General features: G+C 34.1%; 1 protein-coding gene across 1 annotated transcript in view; it reads right to left on the bottom strand.

Moving 5' to 3' along the window:
• Positions 1-4,630: 4,630 nt before the first annotated feature.
• LOC134691298 (uncharacterized) overlaps positions 4,631-18,658 on the bottom strand; it is a 48,920-nt gene continuing 34,892 nt past the window's right edge. The window contains exons 6-11 of the mRNA XM_063551752.1: positions 15,052-15,505; positions 13,221-13,996; positions 12,049-12,085; positions 10,968-11,235; positions 9,789-9,816; positions 4,631-7,878 (exon numbers count right to left, since the gene is read on the bottom strand). Coding sequence (XP_063407822.1) covers positions 11,015-11,235; positions 12,049-12,085; positions 13,221-13,996; positions 15,052-15,505 — 1,488 coding nt within the window. The 3' untranslated portion in view covers positions 4,631-7,878; positions 9,789-9,816; positions 10,968-11,014. The remainder of the gene's footprint in view (positions 7,879-9,788; positions 9,817-10,967; positions 11,236-12,048; positions 12,086-13,220; positions 13,997-15,051; positions 15,506-18,658) is intronic.

Here is an 18,658-nt window from a genome sequence, read left to right as displayed (position 1 = left end):
AAATATGGACCTGAAACATTAGACACTTCTACACAGAAATTAGTTTAATCTAAAGAGATCAAAATATGAACTTAAAACATTAGACACAACTACACAGAAATTAGACCAATCTTCAGATCAGAATACGGACCTTAAACATTAGACTCAACTATAAAGAAATTAGACCAATCTTGAGATCAAATAACCGAGTTGAAATATTAGACACAACTACACAGAAATTAAACCAATCTAGAGATAAAAATATGGACTTAAAACATTAGACACAACTACACAGAAATTAGACCAATCTAGAGATAAAAATACGGACTTAAAACATTAGACACAACTACACAGAAATTAGTTTAATCTAAAGAGATCAAAATGTGGACCTTAAACATCAGACACAACTACACACAAACCAAACCAATCTAGAATACGGACTGAAAAACTAAACACTACTACACAGAAATTAGACCAATCTATAGAGATCAAAATATGAAATTAAATCATTAGACATAACTACACAGAAATTAGACCAATTTTGATATCAAAATATGGACTTGAAACATTTAAAACAACTACACAGAAATGAGACCAATCATGAGATCAAAATATAGCATGAAACATTAGACACAACTACACAGAAAATAAACTAATGTAGAAATCAGATACGGACTAAAACGTTAGACACTACTACACAGAAATTATACCAATCTATAGAGATCATAATAAGGACTAAAACGCTAGACACTAGACATAAACCAAACTAATCTAAAAAATTAAAAAAACCGGACGTTAAACATTTGGCAGAGTTCTCTTCAATATGTGGAGTATTTCATTGCCTCGAGTCTTGAATTAATTATATATCATTTGATTATGCTTCAAAAAGAGGAGTTTCAATAGTAATAACAGTTTATAGTGGTACATCATCATGTGTGTACTTTCAGGTCCCACATAACATATACGTTTCTAGTTGACATACTGATAATACGAGGTATTAAGGATTGATGAAGTTGACCTTCATTCGGTAAGCTGATATCAACAAAACGTTCCATGAAATAAGTACGTTGTTATATATGTATAAAACATTTGACTGAAAAGTAGATCTAGGGTATATGTCACTGATCGGAAGATTGATTTGTGTTTGCTTAATGTCCAGTGGCAAATAGTTCATCCAGGATGAAGGGCAAGACATACTAATACTATAGGTAGGTGCTGCAAGGTACATGTAGATCGACTAAGATAAAGAGCGGGAAATTTAGACTGCCACTGAAAAATGACGGGAATGTTTGAAACAGACAAAATGTTTCATTGTAACAGGTCGTAATAGACCCGTCAGACAGTTTATTATACCTGAATGAGACAGCAACTCAACAAAACAGAGAATTAACAGACAGATATTCTGTTTTAGAAAAACGGTGTTGATCTTTGGCGTATATCTGTATTAAGGTAAGTTACTATTTAAAAAAAAACTAAACTGAATATTAAATTATGAAGTCAATTATCATATAAAGAGGCAACTGATGATTTGTTCCATGTGATTTTTTGTAGATTTTTCCTGCTTATTTTTGTTTTTTTACACTTTTATCTACATCTACAATAGTTTTCCTAAAAATGGTAAATGATCATCAGTTATGTGCAATCATTGACTTCCGTGAGGAGATGCCGGACTATTTCAACCTTGTTGACATATAAATAGGTCTTTACTTTCTTTTTATAGTCATCATCATACCGACCATACTGACAGTGCGAGGGCTGAAAAGCCAGTCAAGGTCGTTAAACACTTCCATATATATTTATAGTCATCTGCAAACAAAATCCCAAAACTACTGGAAAAAAATATCATTCAAGGCATAAAGTCCAAACCTATGAGCTGAATGAATATTAAAGCTACGTTGACTTATTTGTACATCTAGTCTTGCCGATTATTTTAACTTTTTTTTCAGATTCTAGCCAAAATAAAATCATCCTTTAAAAGCAATCTCTCTTATAATGATGACTGAAGTTTCGCGTTAACCAACGAATAGATCTTCTCCTGCTGATAATATTTTTACACTTTTGCTCTATCTGATAGTTACCACAAAAATACGAAAAATAGATAAAAATTGTCATTCAGGGGCAAAATGAAGTCGACAACCGATTTTAGTCTTTTGACTTTTTGATAGATGTTGTCCTGTTGCTCATTCTTGTTTCTTGCACTTGTTCTAATACAGTTTTCAAAAGTACACGTGTGCATGCAAATCTGTCAAAAATGGTAAAAAGGTATTAAAGGAAAATAAGTGGTCTGACAGCTTTTGTCTCCTAGACTGCAGTACATCCAGGTAGATCTGAGATTTTCTTACCATCTCTGCAGCAGTTAGATTTTTATCTATAACTGTTTGCTAGGTAATAGACAACAATCCTGTTAACACATAAAGAGACGGGTTAAGGGGGAGCAGGCTCCCTTATAGAGCTACATATATGGCTAACGCATAGACGTTTTGCATGTCCCATCAATACGTTGGCCCCTTTCAAAATCGTGCATCAGCATCTGAATGTAATCCTGATCCCCTGGTGCCATGAACTCCTTTAAACAAGTGGTGGAACTGGCTGCTCCACAAGTGACATGAACTTTTTTTACCTGTGGAGGAAATACTGATCCAAAAGTGACACGAACTCGATAAATCCAGTATAGGAACGAGCTGCTCTACAAGGAACATGGACGCCATTAAACTAAACTTGTAGAGAAACTAACTGCTTCGCTTGAAACACGAACTCCCTTAAACCCGTAGAAGGACATGCTGCTTCAATTGGGATATGCACTCTCTTAAACCTGTGTAGGAACTAGCTGTTCCAAAAGTGACATGAACTCCCTGAAATCAGAGGATGAACTAGCCATTCCACTAATGACATGAACTCTGAAAGGAGGAACTAGCTGTCCCACAAGTGACATGAACTCCTTAAATCCATTGGACGAACTAACTGTTCCACTACTGACATGTTTTCTCTAAAATCATTATTAATAAAATGCTTCGCTGAGCGCAGCCTGATACGAGAGGAGAGACAATGAAGTTAGGGCAAATTTGGACACAAAATGCAAGCTTTAGAGGCCAGCTGCAGGACGCCTCCGGCTGCGGCAGTTTATGGCTACATTGAAGACCCATTGGTGGCCGTCGGCTTTTGTTTGCTCTATGGTCGGATTGTTGTCGCTTTGATACATTCCCCATTTCCTTTCTCAATTTTATTGATACTGTCTGAATTTGGATTGTGATCAAATTTTTGACATAATATCGGTTTCTGAAACAAAATAAATGTGGCCAAGGATCTTACAAATCTATTGCGCAATACTGTGCAATTGAAGGTTTCTTTTTTCTTTTTGAAACTTTTTAAACATTGGAAATTTGAAAAATAAAAAAATTTGAACCCCTTAAAAAATTGGAACCCTCCAAACTTTTTGTATCCCTCCTTGGCGCAATTACCCCCAAACTCAATCCCAGTCTTTCTTGTATAGTATGGAACCTTGTAGTACAATTTCAGAGAGATCATTCACTTAAACACAAGTTATCTACTGGAAACTAGAAAATGCTTGTTTTTGGCCCTTTTTGGCTCCTTATTCCTGCATGTTTTGGGCAATTACCCCAAACTCAATCCCAGACTTCCCTTAGTGATATGGAACCTTATGGTACAATGCCAAAGAGATCCATACACTCAAACACAAGCAAGTGTCCGGAAACTACAAAAATGCTTGTATTTGGCCCCCTTTTTGGCCCTTAATTCCTAAACTGTTGGCACATAACCCCCCAAAAAAAATCCCAACCTCCTACTTGTGGTTTTAAACCTTGTGGAACAATTTTAGAGCGATCAAAATACTTATACACAAGTTATTATCCTGAAACTAGAAAAATGTTTGTTTTGGACCTCTTTTAGGCTCTGGAAACCAAATGTGTCTTCGGACGACGACGCAGACGACGACATCATACCGTTTTACGATAAAAAAAAAAAAAAATTGCGGTCGTATACAAAGCAATCTCTTTGTTAATGACAGTTGAAGTTTCATATTAAATAAGCTAGTAGATCTTCTCCTGCTGATAATGTTTTTTACAATTTTATTCCATCTCTTATGCTACATCTATGGTTAAAACATAAATTTTTTATACTTCCCACTTCAAATATTGCCTAGTTTGGGGACCCAGACCCTTTGAAAATCCTCGATCCGCATCTTGAAGTAAACTTTTCTGTAATATCAACTCAGACAAAGTATAACAAGCGGGTTTCGACTATTTAAATGATAGTTACTTATTTTTTTTCATTTCATAAAAAAGTATCCTTTATAGTTACTTAATTCATAAAACGAAAAGTTTAGGCTGAATTTTTTTTTTTTTTTTAAATACTAATTTTTTGAAGCGTAATTTATTACCTTTTATGCATTTAAAAAAAAATCTCATGGCAAACTTATTTTGTATTTTACCAACAGTCATAACCATTCTTTTCATTGGGTTCGTGTTGCTAAATCTTCAATTTTCTGTGTTGTATTTGAAGATTGTGGTTTTCATTTTGTTTGTTTTACTTTTGTATTGTTTTTGTTGACTCGAATTTTTCAGCTGGACTAAGTACTATGTAAACCAACAACAGAAGAACATGTTTTTATTTTAATGACACAATTAGTCAGAAATGAGATGATTATAAATATGTGAGCAATCTACAACAATGATGGAATTAACAAATAAAATGAAATCAGAGGAGAAACAAGAGATTGGAAACATGCTGCTCCATCATTACTTGAACACCCTGAAATAAGAGGGGGAATTAGCTGCTCCACCGGGACATGAACTCCCTAAATCAGAGGAGTAACTAGCTGCTCCACAAGTGATACTATTTCTCTAAATTCAGAGGAGAAATTAGCTGCTTTACCAGGATATGATCTCTAAAAAATCAGACATGTAATTATATTCTCATCAATTAATATCAACTCACTTAAATCAGAGGAGTAACTAACTGCTCCACAAGTGCTATGATCTTCCTAAAATCAGAGCAGGAATTAGCTTCTCCACAAGTGACATGATCTCCCTTAAATCAGAGGAGTAACTAGCTGCTCCACAAGTGATATGATCTTCCTAAAATCAGAGCAGGAACTAGCTTCTCCACAAGTAAAATGAACTCCCTAAAATCAGAAAGTAACTTACTACTCCACAAGTGATATGAACTCCCTAAAATCAGAAGAGTAACTAGATGCTCGACAAGAGACATGGATTCCCAAATAATCAGAGGAGTAAATAGCTGCTCCACCAGCACCTGAACTCCCTAAAATCAGAGGAGTAACTAGCTGCTCCACAAGTGATATGATCTTTCTAAAATCAGAGGAGTAACTAGCTGTTCCACAAGTGATATTATCTCTCTAAATTCAGAGGAGAAACTAGATGCTCTACCAGGATATGATCTCCTTAAAATGAGATATGTAATTATATTCTCCGCAATTGATATCAACTCCCTTAAATCAGAGGAGTAACTAGCTGCTCAACATGTGATATGATCTTCCTAAAATCAGAGCAGGAACTAGCTTCTCCACAAGTGACATGATTTCCCTTAAACCAGAGGTGGAACTAGCTGCTCCAAAAGTAAAATGAACTCCCTAAAATCAGAGAAGTAGATTGCTGCTCCACAAGTGATATGAACTCCCTAAAATTAGAATAGTAAATAGTTGCTTGACAAGTGACATGGATTCCCAAAAAATCAGAGGAGTAACTAGCTGCTCCACAAGTGATATGATCTCCTTAAAATCAGAGGAGTATTTAGTTATTCCACAAGTGACATGGATTCTCTAAGATCAGAGAAGTAACTAGCTGCTCCACAAGTGACATGGACTCCCAAAAATCAGAGGAGTAACTAGCTGCTCCACAAGTGAGGTCATGTCACTGAAATCAGAGGAGTAACTAGCTGCTCTACAAGTGATATGAACTCCCTAAATTACGAGAAATAACTAGCTCTTCCACAAGTGACATGGACTCCGTAAGTGCATAGGAGATACCAGCTGCCTCACTCTTAACATGTACTCCCTCAAGACAGCAGATGAACAAGCTGTCCCACTTTTGACATAAACACTACTAAACTTGTGGAGAAACTAGCTGCTTCTCTATGGACAAGAACTTTTTAAATCAAAAGAGAAACTTGCTCCTCCTCTAGTGACATAAACTCCCTAAAACAAGTTGAGGAACTAGCTGCACCACTAGCAGTATGCACTCCCTTAAACCTGTGGATGAACTAGCCAATCACATATTGACATGTACTCCCTTAACCCAGTTGAAGAACTAGCTGCTCCACAAGTGACATGACCTCCATTAAATCAAAGGAGTAACTAGCTGCTCAACTTGTGACAGAAAATCTGTTAACCCTGTGGAGGAACAAGCTGCTGCACTAAGGACATGCACAGTTTTAAATCAAGAGGAAGTAGCTGCTGCAATTCTCTTTAACCAGTGGACGAACTATCTGCTCTACTTGTGACAGGAAATCCGTTAAACATGTGGAGGAACTAGCTGCTTCACTAGTGACATAAACTACCCAAAACCTTTGGAGGAATTATCTGCTTCACTAGTGCATGAACTTCCTAAAACCATTTGCGGAACCAGCTGCTCCATAAGTGACGTGAACTGAATACTAAAATTGGACCGAAAAAGTTCATACGCATTATGATCTTTTTCAAATTCAGAGGTTGACAGGTATGGAACTCTCTAAAACCAGTAGAGAAACTAGATGCTCCATTAGGAACAGGAACTTCATTAAACCTGTGAAGGAACCAGCTGCTCCACTAGTGATATGAACTCCCTAAATCTGTGGAGGAACTATCGGCTTAGTTTTGACATAAAATCCATTAAACCTGCAGAGAAACTAACTGCTTCACTTGTGACATAAACTCCCTAAGATCCGAGGAGAAACTAGATATTCCACTAATGAAATGAATTCCCTAAAATTAGAAGATAAACTAGCTTTTTAACTTCTCAACATGTGACATGAACTCCAAAAAACTAATGGACGAACTAGCAGTTCCATAAGTTATATGAACTCCCTTTTTCCTGTGTCAGAAGTAACTGTTCCACAAGTAATATGAACTCCATTAAGCCTGTGGATGAACAGCTCTATAGGTGACATGAACTCATATAAACCTGTGGAGAAACTTGGGCTCACCTGGATTTACATGCTACACTATTGTTATATGAATTCTCTATGTACAGTCTTGTTAACAATGTTATGTTTCTTTTATTATTTTTGATATTTGTATGAACTAGGGGAGCTAATGAGCCTGCGTCGCTATCCTGAATTTATAATGCTACACTACTGTTATGTAAATTTGCTATGTACTTTCTTAACATGCTTAATAACCATGTTTTGTTTCTTGATTTCGTGCTGATGAATGTTAACATTATTTACATTAAGACCCCATCAAAAACGATAACAATTGTTCCCTGAAACAACACACAAACATGCAACGGTATGACATACATCAATATTAAATCATATTGACTGAATAGTTTAAGTACTATTTCTTCTTCTGAAAAGGATTCATTTTTTTCATTAATGTCTTTAACTTTCCTTGTTTCTCCTCTTCAACCTTTTCTTGTGGAATATATTTCTTCACTCCTTTACTTTTGATGATCTCCTCCAAACACTTAGTACCTCTCCCAACATTTACCAAAGCATTAACGAGAACACCTATGGTTGGCCTGACTCCCTGCTCTCTCCATTCATATAAAATGTCTTTACATTGTGCCACTAAATTCCGATCATTATTATACTGTATAATATCTAATGATGTTATTGGTAATTCTAATTCTATACCCAGTTGGAAGGATACAACTCCTATTACTTGTGCCAGTTCATCTAGTATTTCATCAGTTGGAATCAAATCCATGTATTCCTCGCTGATATCTGTAAATAAATAACAATAAAAAGACATAAATCTTTAGTTATTATGACATCTGAGTCTTCAAAATCATCTAGAAAAAAAACCATCATATCAACAAAAAATGAAATAGAAATTTATAATTGACTCTCAACGGTGAACCGAGCAATTAAATTCAGTTTTTAAAAGGAACATGACAATATTAGATAGGTCATCAAAATGATTAAATGGATACATTATAATATTTTTAACTATACAGCTCAGTTTGTAAAGGGTTCTGCGGAACTCCTTGTGTCGCCTTCGAATAACCCCTGCTTTAAGTGTAAATGTTTCAATTTATCAACAAAATACAGAATTTAAAAAAAAAACTAAATTTCTGTTAACGTTTTTTCTTAAACTTTAAGATTATCTTTTGTCCAAGTTTTGTAACAATGCATAAAGGTGTACAAACATATTGTATATATTATGTCGAAAAAATAATCAAATCATTGAAATGTTAACCCCAAAAAACTAAATCATCTTTCTTTAAAAGATAAAAGAAATATAGTTTCAAAATTCGCTGTATATATCATCTCTTAAATTAAAAGTGACTTCACCGAAAATCAAACTTTGCCTGTATTTTATGGTAATAAATACTGTATACAAGTTTCATTACTTTTTTTAAGGCAAACTTAGTAAAGGAACAGGGGAAAAAGATTAGCAATGTTTCCATTTTTATAAGATTATAACTCTATAATGTGAAGTTAAAGAGTGAAAACTAATTTCTGTACGAATAAAAGTCCCTTTCCAAATAGGTGGTGAACATACCAAATTTGTTTAGTATGTTGCTCTGGATAATATCTGGTAATTTACATTATGTTCTAAATGTATACCGAACATTTGCGATATAAGAAAATATCAAATACAAATAATTTACAGGGTTACCATGAGTATGTATACCTGATTATGTAAGGTTCGTGTTGCTCATCCTAATGTGTTCTGTGTTGTGGTTTGTGTTTAGTGTGTCTGTTCATAATTTTTTCGTTTTTGCCATGGTTTTCGACTTTTTTAATATCTCATCAGTGGCTGTCAACTCTCGTTTTAGGACTAAAATGTTTTGATTACAATATACAGAAAACCAAGTGATCCATCTAATATCACTACGCCAACCAATCCAAACAATTTGTTTTTGTACAAAACTAGGAATTTTAGTAACCAGGTATATAACAAGCCGACCTCACTACTTGTTTCTTGTCACGAAATTGTTGTTTATGTGTATGTATGTACTTTTATGCCTCATGTGAAACATTTATTGAAATGCAAGGTCTTAAAGCACCTGACCCATGCTAGACTATATCTAACAGCCCGAATGTTGACTAGTTACAGATAGAGACATTTGATATCTTGGAGCACTATCATTTGTTATTAATCAATCAATGAATATATGTAGTAACCAAGGTAACATAGGGAGGTATTGTATAGCACGACAAAAAATCATTATAAAAAATTAAGAATGGAATGGCTCTTCAAAGTCGTGACAAACTCCCACACCTAGCTTGCGCCGTACCCTTAAAACAAGGTCAAATCCACCCCACACATAACTCAGAAAAACATTAATGAACAAAGACTAAAAAAGCACACATGAATAACACAGACTGGAGGTTCCTGACTGGCGAATGCATGCTAAGGGGTTAAATATGTTCTGTTAGATCCCAACCCCTGCCTGACCTCTGTTCAATATGGGAAAAAAAGACACATGCAAAAAACAAATAGCATATATAGTGATTTCATTTCTGATATATACGATACAGTTTAAGACATCACTGCAAGTACACAACGGTTAGGGCATATGTATTATCCTAAATAAGACATCTATTTTCATTTTCAATGTAGTAGTATATAAATTGCCGTCACAGACAATTATGAACAAATAAACAGATATTAAAGTACTACATACCGTACTCTCCTTTTTTTATTCTTTTAACCTACAAAATTTTATAAAAATCGAATTACATTTTTTTAAAATAATTCCCCTTCAATTTGTCACATTTGAATGTGTTTAATTTTGAGCAACTGATCTTAAAAATATTCCAAACAAAGGGAAGTAATTCTACACTGGTCGTTCAAATTACATATCTCATATCTTTGAAAGAAATGACAATGATTATGTTTGATACCCATATGTGATTCAATCAAAAGCATGTTGCTGTCACATTAAAGCAACTGTCAAAGAGAGACAACATGAGAGGTGTAAAACATGCGTGTGACCTTTACATGTTAATGTCTGTGTCATTTTGGTCTCTTGTGGAGAGAAGTCTAATTGACAATTACACCACATCTTTTTTTTTATATGTAATGTTTTAAAAGAGACGGAGATTGAGTTAAGATGAAACTGAGGGCTCTAAAGATCCTGCATCGTTCACCTGCAATTTCAACAATGTGCATGTTTTAGTTAAATTCATCATTACCGTTAAAATTAAATAATAGAAAGAAAATGTTTGCACTATCAAGGTTCAGCTTTCACAATGCTATAACAGATATACTTCTTGCACTATCAAGGTTCAGCTTTCACAATGCTATAACAGATATACTTCTTGCACTATCAAGGTTCAGCTTTCACAATGCTATAACAGATATACTACTTGCACTATCAAGGTTCAGCTTTCACAAAGCTATAACAGATATACTTTTTGCACTCTTTACGAACATAATCCATGTCTATGATTTGTTAAAGAATTGTGTGGTCCATAAATTTCTTTTAAATATAATATACAACTGAGGTCTTCAAAAAAAATAAAACGGTCAACATATTGTTTGATTTTAGAACAGTCAGTCAGAACGAAGTTCTTTATCGTAAAATGTTAATTTGTTATGCTAGACAGCAACTATTTCATTTTCGGGGGAGGGTCTTTTGGTTGTTTTCTATTTAGATATTTGACAGTATCAATCAAAATATGTTTTTCAAAATTTAACAGTATAAGGTATAATAGAATCTTAATTACAAATAATTTTCATCTGCTTGACCAGAAGATGTTTCGACAAATTGGGTATCAGGATATTTTTTTAGAAAAGAAAAACGTATCCCCCAGGGCTGACATTTAACTGATTGTTCCCTAAGTGCATCAGAATAGTTTACCTGACAAAGGTAATGAGTCGATACATCCATATCTGTTAAAGCTTTTGCTAGGTTGCGGAATCTTCCTGAGTTTTTTCCCGCCAGTTGACTAGTATTCTATACTTAACAATATCAATCCAACGATAATCAGTCACGAGTTTCTCCCATTCCTTCAAAGTCATACCAAGATGTATGGCCAACTTTTGTATTGTGGATTCGTCACAACCTGATGAGAATCGTTGAAGCTCAACATCACTTGGAATTTGATTCAAAGCATCATCTCCTAAACCTATAATTATACAAACTTTCATAGTATAGTGAATTGTGTCCTTTAAAGTATATGTGTTTGGATCAACAGATGAAAATGCATTTACTACATATATTGTTGAGTTTGGTAAAAAAAACTAAAAGGGAGGCATTCGAAATCAATAGGACATTTAATTTGCATTATAAGTGGAAGAGAAACTGCCATAAAAATGGCAAAACTTAGGAGAATACAAAGACACACAACACCCTTCAAAACAGTATGCATAACAAAAAGAGAACGTGTTCATGGAACACAGATGATGCCCCAGATGCATATACAATTATAAAGCAGCATAACCTGAGAACGGTAAAAGTGATGCCAACTAAAGTAGAACTTGGTCTGTGATGAATGGAAATACACATAGTGTATCAGTTTTATAACATTCAGATGAGGCAACCAAATTAGAGACGGAAAACAAACCAATTGTGGACATATATCATGTATATACAGGGGGACAAGGGTTATTGGAACATAACTGTGTTGAACAGTGACAAAGATATTCAACAAATACCAATCCAACTATTTAGAAACTGACACAGATGTTTATATTGGATGAAACTTTTAAATAGATTGCCATTATAATTGCAAATACATATATTGAAAAAGTATGTACAGAAATACAACATATGACAAAGGATTAAAATAGCTAACATGGTCTTAAAACTTTATTACACAGTTACCTTTACACAATGCCTTTGTCAAACGATTAACACATTATCGCCTTTGGATTTTGATTGACAAACACACCATGCTAATTATCTACCTGTTACAGATTTTACCAAATAAAAATATTACCTTGACAGTTCTGTTCACACTGTTCTTGTTCTTTTTCCTGTGAAAAGAATTATATACAAATGAATAACAAGAGGCTGTCACAACGACAGCAAACCGGATTTATTTACATTTATTTGTGTCCTGGCAATATCACAAGAACCATAACTGATGAACGGTGAAAGTGAAAATCGTCAATATAAAATTTGACCTCCCTTTTGTCATCAGTATCAACATATTAAAATTTGAAAGAGCTTAGGTTGAATGGTTCATGAGTAAATGCAACAACATGAATGGAAACGCCATTTTTCAATCTTTCAAGAACCATAACTCCTGAACGGTAAAAGTCAAAATCGTCATTCTTGAACTTGACCTCCATTTTGTCATCAGTAACAACATATTAAAATTTGAAAAGCTTTGGTTGAACAGTTCACGAGTAAATACACAGACACAACTGGAAACGCCATTTTTCAATAACCAAGAACCATAACTCCTGAAGGGTCATGGTCAACATCGTCATTCTTGAACTTGACCTCCATTTTGTCATCAGTAACAACATATTAAAATTTGGGAAGCTTTGGTTGAACAGTTCATGCGTAAATGCACGGACACGACTGGAAACACCATTTTTCAATCTTTCAAGAACCATAACTCCTTAACGGTAAAATTCAAAATCGTCATTCTTCAACTTGACCTTCATTTTGTTGTCAGTAACAACATATTAAAATTTTAAAAGCTTTGGATGAACGGTTCATGAGTAAATGCACGGACAACATTTGGTTGCCGCCCGCCCGCCCGCCGTACATCCCCAAATCAATAACCGACATTTTTGTCACAAAAATCCGGTTAATAAAAATCAAACAGGACCAAAACAGAATAGCCAATAACCATATATTATGAACGCATGTGTTTCTATATTACACAGACATTTGATGATGCACCGATTTTTTGTTTCTCATTCATGTAATAATTATAACATAAACTTGATTGTTGACTACTCGGTGATTTGACGGGAAATTTAGATTTAAAAATAACACTACTCTTTTTTTTTTTTTTTTTTGTAATAATTCTGCTAACTTCATAAGAAACTGATTTAAAAACTCATTTCTCAATTTTCTATCTTGCTGTTATTTTCCTTAGAAAGTATTAACTAGTAATAATACCATATAATACACCTAATACCAATGAATGTATACCTTATCTTGATTCCAAACAGCGAAGTGTCCTGCTCTGTGTGTTTGTTTATGTTCGTCACAAACCCATTCGTTGGTCTGCAAAGCTTCTTTTTCACTGATGAGGCATTTCAGATTTGAACATGAATATTCAATATGGAAAGGTGATTGTTGGCTGTGTTTGACATTGATTGTGGACTGATAGAAATCTGATATTCTCTCCATTGTTGTAACCAAACATTCCTTAACTCCAGTAGCTATATCTGGTACTATCAATCCAGCGGCGGTTTTATGGACTATGTAAAGAAGAATTTTGTTGCCTTCAACACATACTAAAATATCATGTGCCTTGTCAAAGGAGACTACAATAAATCCGGAAAAGAGGAGTTTCCTCCCTTCATACTGCTTCAAAGTCCACATGCTCAAACATGCACTAATTAGACGATTGGGCAAAGCTGGTGGTATGACAGTTCCTTTAAAAACAAAGGCTAGACATATTGCTTTCTCTGGTGTACATTCTCTGTTCATGAAGCTGGTGGTATTTCTTTGTGTGACCATACAGGGAACAAAGAAGTTCTCTACTGGTAACCGACTGCCAGTTGCTGTGTCATATCTCCGTTGCTCTGCCAAAATATCCAAATGAATGAGGATATTGAATATAAACTCTTTGTATCGTAAAATTGGACGGAAGTCCTTTTGTTCCCAAATCTGATAAAGGTCTTCTCGGCATATGATACCACTTTCTGACATTCTACTGAAAATTACTTGCATTCTTATTTTCTTTGGCCAAAACCCTATGTCTGAAAATAAACATACAGAGATAGATCACCCACTAAGGACGAAAACTATTGGTTGATTGACCATGTATTGTATTCATTTGTTTTACACTTTTCAATCCAATACTCATCCTTGTTTTATTGTGCTTTTTGGTGTATGTTTTTAGATTTCAAATTGAGAATGGAAATGGGGAATGTGTCAAAGAGACAACAACCCGACCAAATAAAAAACAACAGCAGAAGGTCACCAACAGGTCTTCAATGTAGCGAGAAATTCCCGCTCCCGGAGGCGTCCTTCAGCTGGCCCCTAAACAAATATATACTTGTTCAGTGATAATGAACGCCATACTAATTTCCAAATTGTACACAAGAAAAACAAATACTTCTTCAATTTGATACCAATTATATCTCTTTGGTCATTTTATTTATAAATTGGGGCATGAGCTATATTGATATTTAACACTAAGGTAATAAATATTGACACGAGAAATTAATTTGGAATTGTATCTTAAAAAAGCGTTAAAAAAAAAACCAGATCCCCATTGCAAATTAACCAAAACATGTTGATGTTTAACCAGATAACTAGTAGGATGACTACAACTTTTGATATGAATTTTCTACAAAATGATAAAAAACATCTAGATGAAAAGATTATTCCAATTTAACAAGACCCATTAATAATCTTCAAAACACCAAGCTTTCAGTTGAAAAAAAACCAGTAAAATTAAACTGTAAAATTGACAAAACATTGTTTGATTGGCTATTTGTGTTTGTTCATAAACATGCGAGTTTCAATTCTCTGTTGTCAAGTAAAGTGTATTAAACATCTGAATTACAAACAAACAAACTTACAATGAAATTCATATAGAAAAGTCAGAGGAAAAATCAGTACGAAAACACATGAAAAAGTTAAAAATACATTTTGATTTGTCAGTGTTCTTTTGACCAAAGCATTGTCTATTTTAATATTAATTATTATTGTTCACATCTTCTCTCTTTGTATATTGTATGATGTCACAGATGACACCAATAACATTTACACAAAAATCGACTGTTACATAATTTAAAATTATAACTACCTGTTACAAATGATCTCATAACCTCCACCATGAGAAGTGGGTTAATTATAACATAATCCCGGAGCTGAAGAGTATCAATGTAGATTAGCTTCCCAAGAGAATGTTGGAAGTGTAGGAAGTCATGAAGTTGTTCTAAATCAAGGACGGACACCTTGCTGATTGAATTTAATTCTTCAAGTTCTACCAATGACAATATTTGCTTTCCTGCAGCTACCATTTCAGCAATCTCCAGTTCAAGGGGGACACAAGCATTCGGCATGTCCTCCCCCCAACATGGATGATCGAAAGTAAGCTCAGTGATGGCTTTCTTCAGGGATTCAATTTCTTGATCATCTTTATCAGTTGCATTGACAAATATTTGTTTGTCTAGGACAAGATGATTTCTTCCTTCGTGGTCCTTAAATAATTCCTCTACTTCGCTGTACAATAGTGCACGTCTGGTTTCCACATTCTCCTGGCAAAAAATAACCATCATTAAAACAGATTTGGAGGCTGAATATGAAGTTGTAAAACAAAATGGTTGACGTCATACTTAATTTCTTTTTTTTCTAGTCAAAAGAATGCGATAGTGCTTATAACAGACTGTTGATACATTGTATAATCAAATTATACAGACAGTACCAACAACACTAGTAACTTTTTTTTAACAACTTTGCTTCTACATGCATGTACATGCAATACTTTAAAACTATTATAGTTATGTTGCATTACTTGTTCTTATAGTCTCTCCCCTTGGTACCTTTGAACACATGATAATTGTGACAGTTTCGTTCACCCGAAAATGGGGATGAATTTTTCATTTTGAAATGATTCAAAAATAAATGGGGATGTGTTCATGGGACATATATGACTGCTTACATAATATATACAATTTTAAAAGGATGTAACTGAAGAATAATAAAGGTGACGACACCCAAATTAATTTTTAATCTGATATTTGTGGTATTGTTTATACCCAAGTCAAACTGAACTGCTATTATTAGCTGTTTTTTAGCTGTGTTTTACCAGTTCTTCATATTTTTAGCAGTCCTTTAGCTGTTCTAAGCATTCAATCTAATAGCAGTTTGATAAACTGCCACATTTCACCATTTCTTAGCATTCGGCTTAGCATTCATCTTAGCATTCGTCTTAGCATTCATCTTAGCATTCGTCTTAGCATTCATCTTAGCATTCGTCTTAGCATTCATCTTAGCATTCGTCTTAGCATTCATCTTAGCATTCGTCTTAGCATTCATCTTAGCATTCCTCTTAGCAGTCGGGACAACAGTTATGACAGCAGTTCGATAGCAGTTGACCTATTAATCTTTGTTATAAAAATGCTTGGATCTGGCTATGTTTTCAGCTTGAAGTTAAACATTTATTTGAAGATAATTTGATCATTTTCAAATGTGCATTTTGGCTCCATGTTGTGTGGAAATACTTGCTAGTGAAAAACTGTATTTTTGTCAATTATAAGCTTAACTTTGGATGAATTGAATACTTTTACACACCTGCAGTACAGTAAGTTGAAAGTTACAGTTAGTGCTTGTGTATATTCTGACATAACTTTGTAGGGGGAAACAGAAATCATACAGAAAGCCCCCAAAAAGGGGGGATAGTTGTTTATTTAAATAGAATATCTGATGTTGACAGGATTGTAATAGAATTCTAGCATATATATACTTACAGTTCAAGATGTTATTTGAAAAAAAATTAGATTATTTTAATCTATTATTTTGTTTAATAACAATCCTAATCATATTCGAGAGTTGAAAAAAGGGGATGGGAATTCATAGGTACACCTAGACTGCGAATAACCAGAGGCGGATTTAGGGGGGAGGGGGGGGGGGCCGGGCCCCCCCTTTTTGGGAAAAAATTTAGTTGCTTATATAGGGAATCACTGAAGCGTGACTGAAGTGGGCCCCCTCTTAGGTCAGTCAGTGGGCCCCCACTTATGAAAATTCCTGGATCCGCCACTGATAACTGATTGGTTAAAATTTTCCAAACAATCTGTTTAATGAAATTAAGTTATTATATATAATTTTACTTAAGTTTGTATCAGAAAAAAGAAACATAATATAGATTACATGTATCAAGAATTTATTTGTTTAAATCCAAAAGAGAAAGAGGATATAACTGTTGTCTTTTGGTCCACATTTAATATAATAAAAACAGTATATTTGGCATGTTTGGTAATACAATAATGATAACAATGAAATAACTTCTTATTTGAAAATCACATAGTCAAGGTAGTAATTAGCCTCTTAGCAGTAATAGCTCTTTTAAAATAAGTTGCTTTTTTAAAAGTCTTGATCATTAAAGTGCATTTTTAATTGTTAATATATCATTACAGCCACTTACATAAATAATAAAGGGTCGAAGACCAGCTAAAGTAAGTGCTACTCACAATTTGTTTTACATTCCCTTAATATTAAGTCTGTTATTAGATTGTATAGTTTCTGCTCTAATTACAAAAAGTACAACTTTTTAGAATTCTAATAATTTTTACTTTCATAAATGTACACTGTATATTGATTATTCATGTGTCACCTTTGTATTGCAACTTTTGGCAGATCTGATAGCATTACACAATGGTTATTAGCAGTTTATAAAACCATATTAGGATGTAAAACTTAGCAGTTGGCATGAATATTTATTATTGACAGCTGTTATTATAGCAGTTCTCATGAATATTCATTATTTGATAGCTGTTATTATAGCAGTTCTCATGAATATTCAGATCTCATTTATATAAATTTTTCGTTAAAAATAACTACCAAAGAACTGTGAAGGCTAAATAAACTGCTAAGAAACAGCTATGGAATGCTATTGGAATGCCTTTATGCAAATTATTCATTGCCTTATATTTGGTAACTGTGAATGCTAAAAAACTGCCAAATAACTGCTGTCAAGTGGGAACTGTGAATGCTAATGAACTGCTAAAGAACTGCAGTTCACTTTGACTTGGGTTATATGTTTCATTATATTTGTTAGAGGCAAATCAGCAAGTTTTTCATTTTCAAAGAGGCATAACACTAGATCAATAAAAGTGATACCCCCATAATTCAAAATGGATCTGTTGTTTGTGGTAAGAAGCATTGTGTATAAGTGTCATAGCATTTGGTTAAACCAAACTAAAATAAGAGAACAGAAACGAACAATTCAGCATGTTTTTCATTTGTAAAGGGTCATACATTGTAACTCTAGAACAGCTAAAGTGCCACTACCCAAATTCAAACTTGATTGTGCTTTATAGTGATAAGCATTGTGTATAAGTGTCATACCATTTGCTTGAGGAAAAATTAAGTTAGAGAACGGAGATCGACTTTAAGACAGACGTAGGAACGGACGTTTGAACAGACAAGGGTAAAACTTAATGCCCCCTCCCCTTCGGTGGGGGCATACCAATCATAAGACACTGTATGAAATGTTTATGTCATCAAATTTATATACATTTTTTATGACCATAACACGCATACATTATGCTTGGTTCTAAATTTGAGGGAACTTTAATTTGTTGCTCCTTTAAACATATTTTAAAAAAAATCATGATTTGATGGTAACAGATTAAAACTAGTATACTCCCCTCTCGAATATGAGTTATAAAACAATTTCAACTACAGCCCTT

Source organism: Mytilus trossulus, chromosome 11, assembly GCF_036588685.1.
Source record: "Mytilus trossulus isolate FHL-02 chromosome 11, PNRI_Mtr1.1.1.hap1, whole genome shotgun sequence".
NCBI lineage: Eukaryota > Metazoa > Mollusca > Bivalvia > Mytilida > Mytilidae > Mytilus > Mytilus trossulus.
The sequence above is the reverse complement of the archived record's forward strand: the minus strand, read 5'-3'. Positions and strand labels throughout refer to the sequence as shown.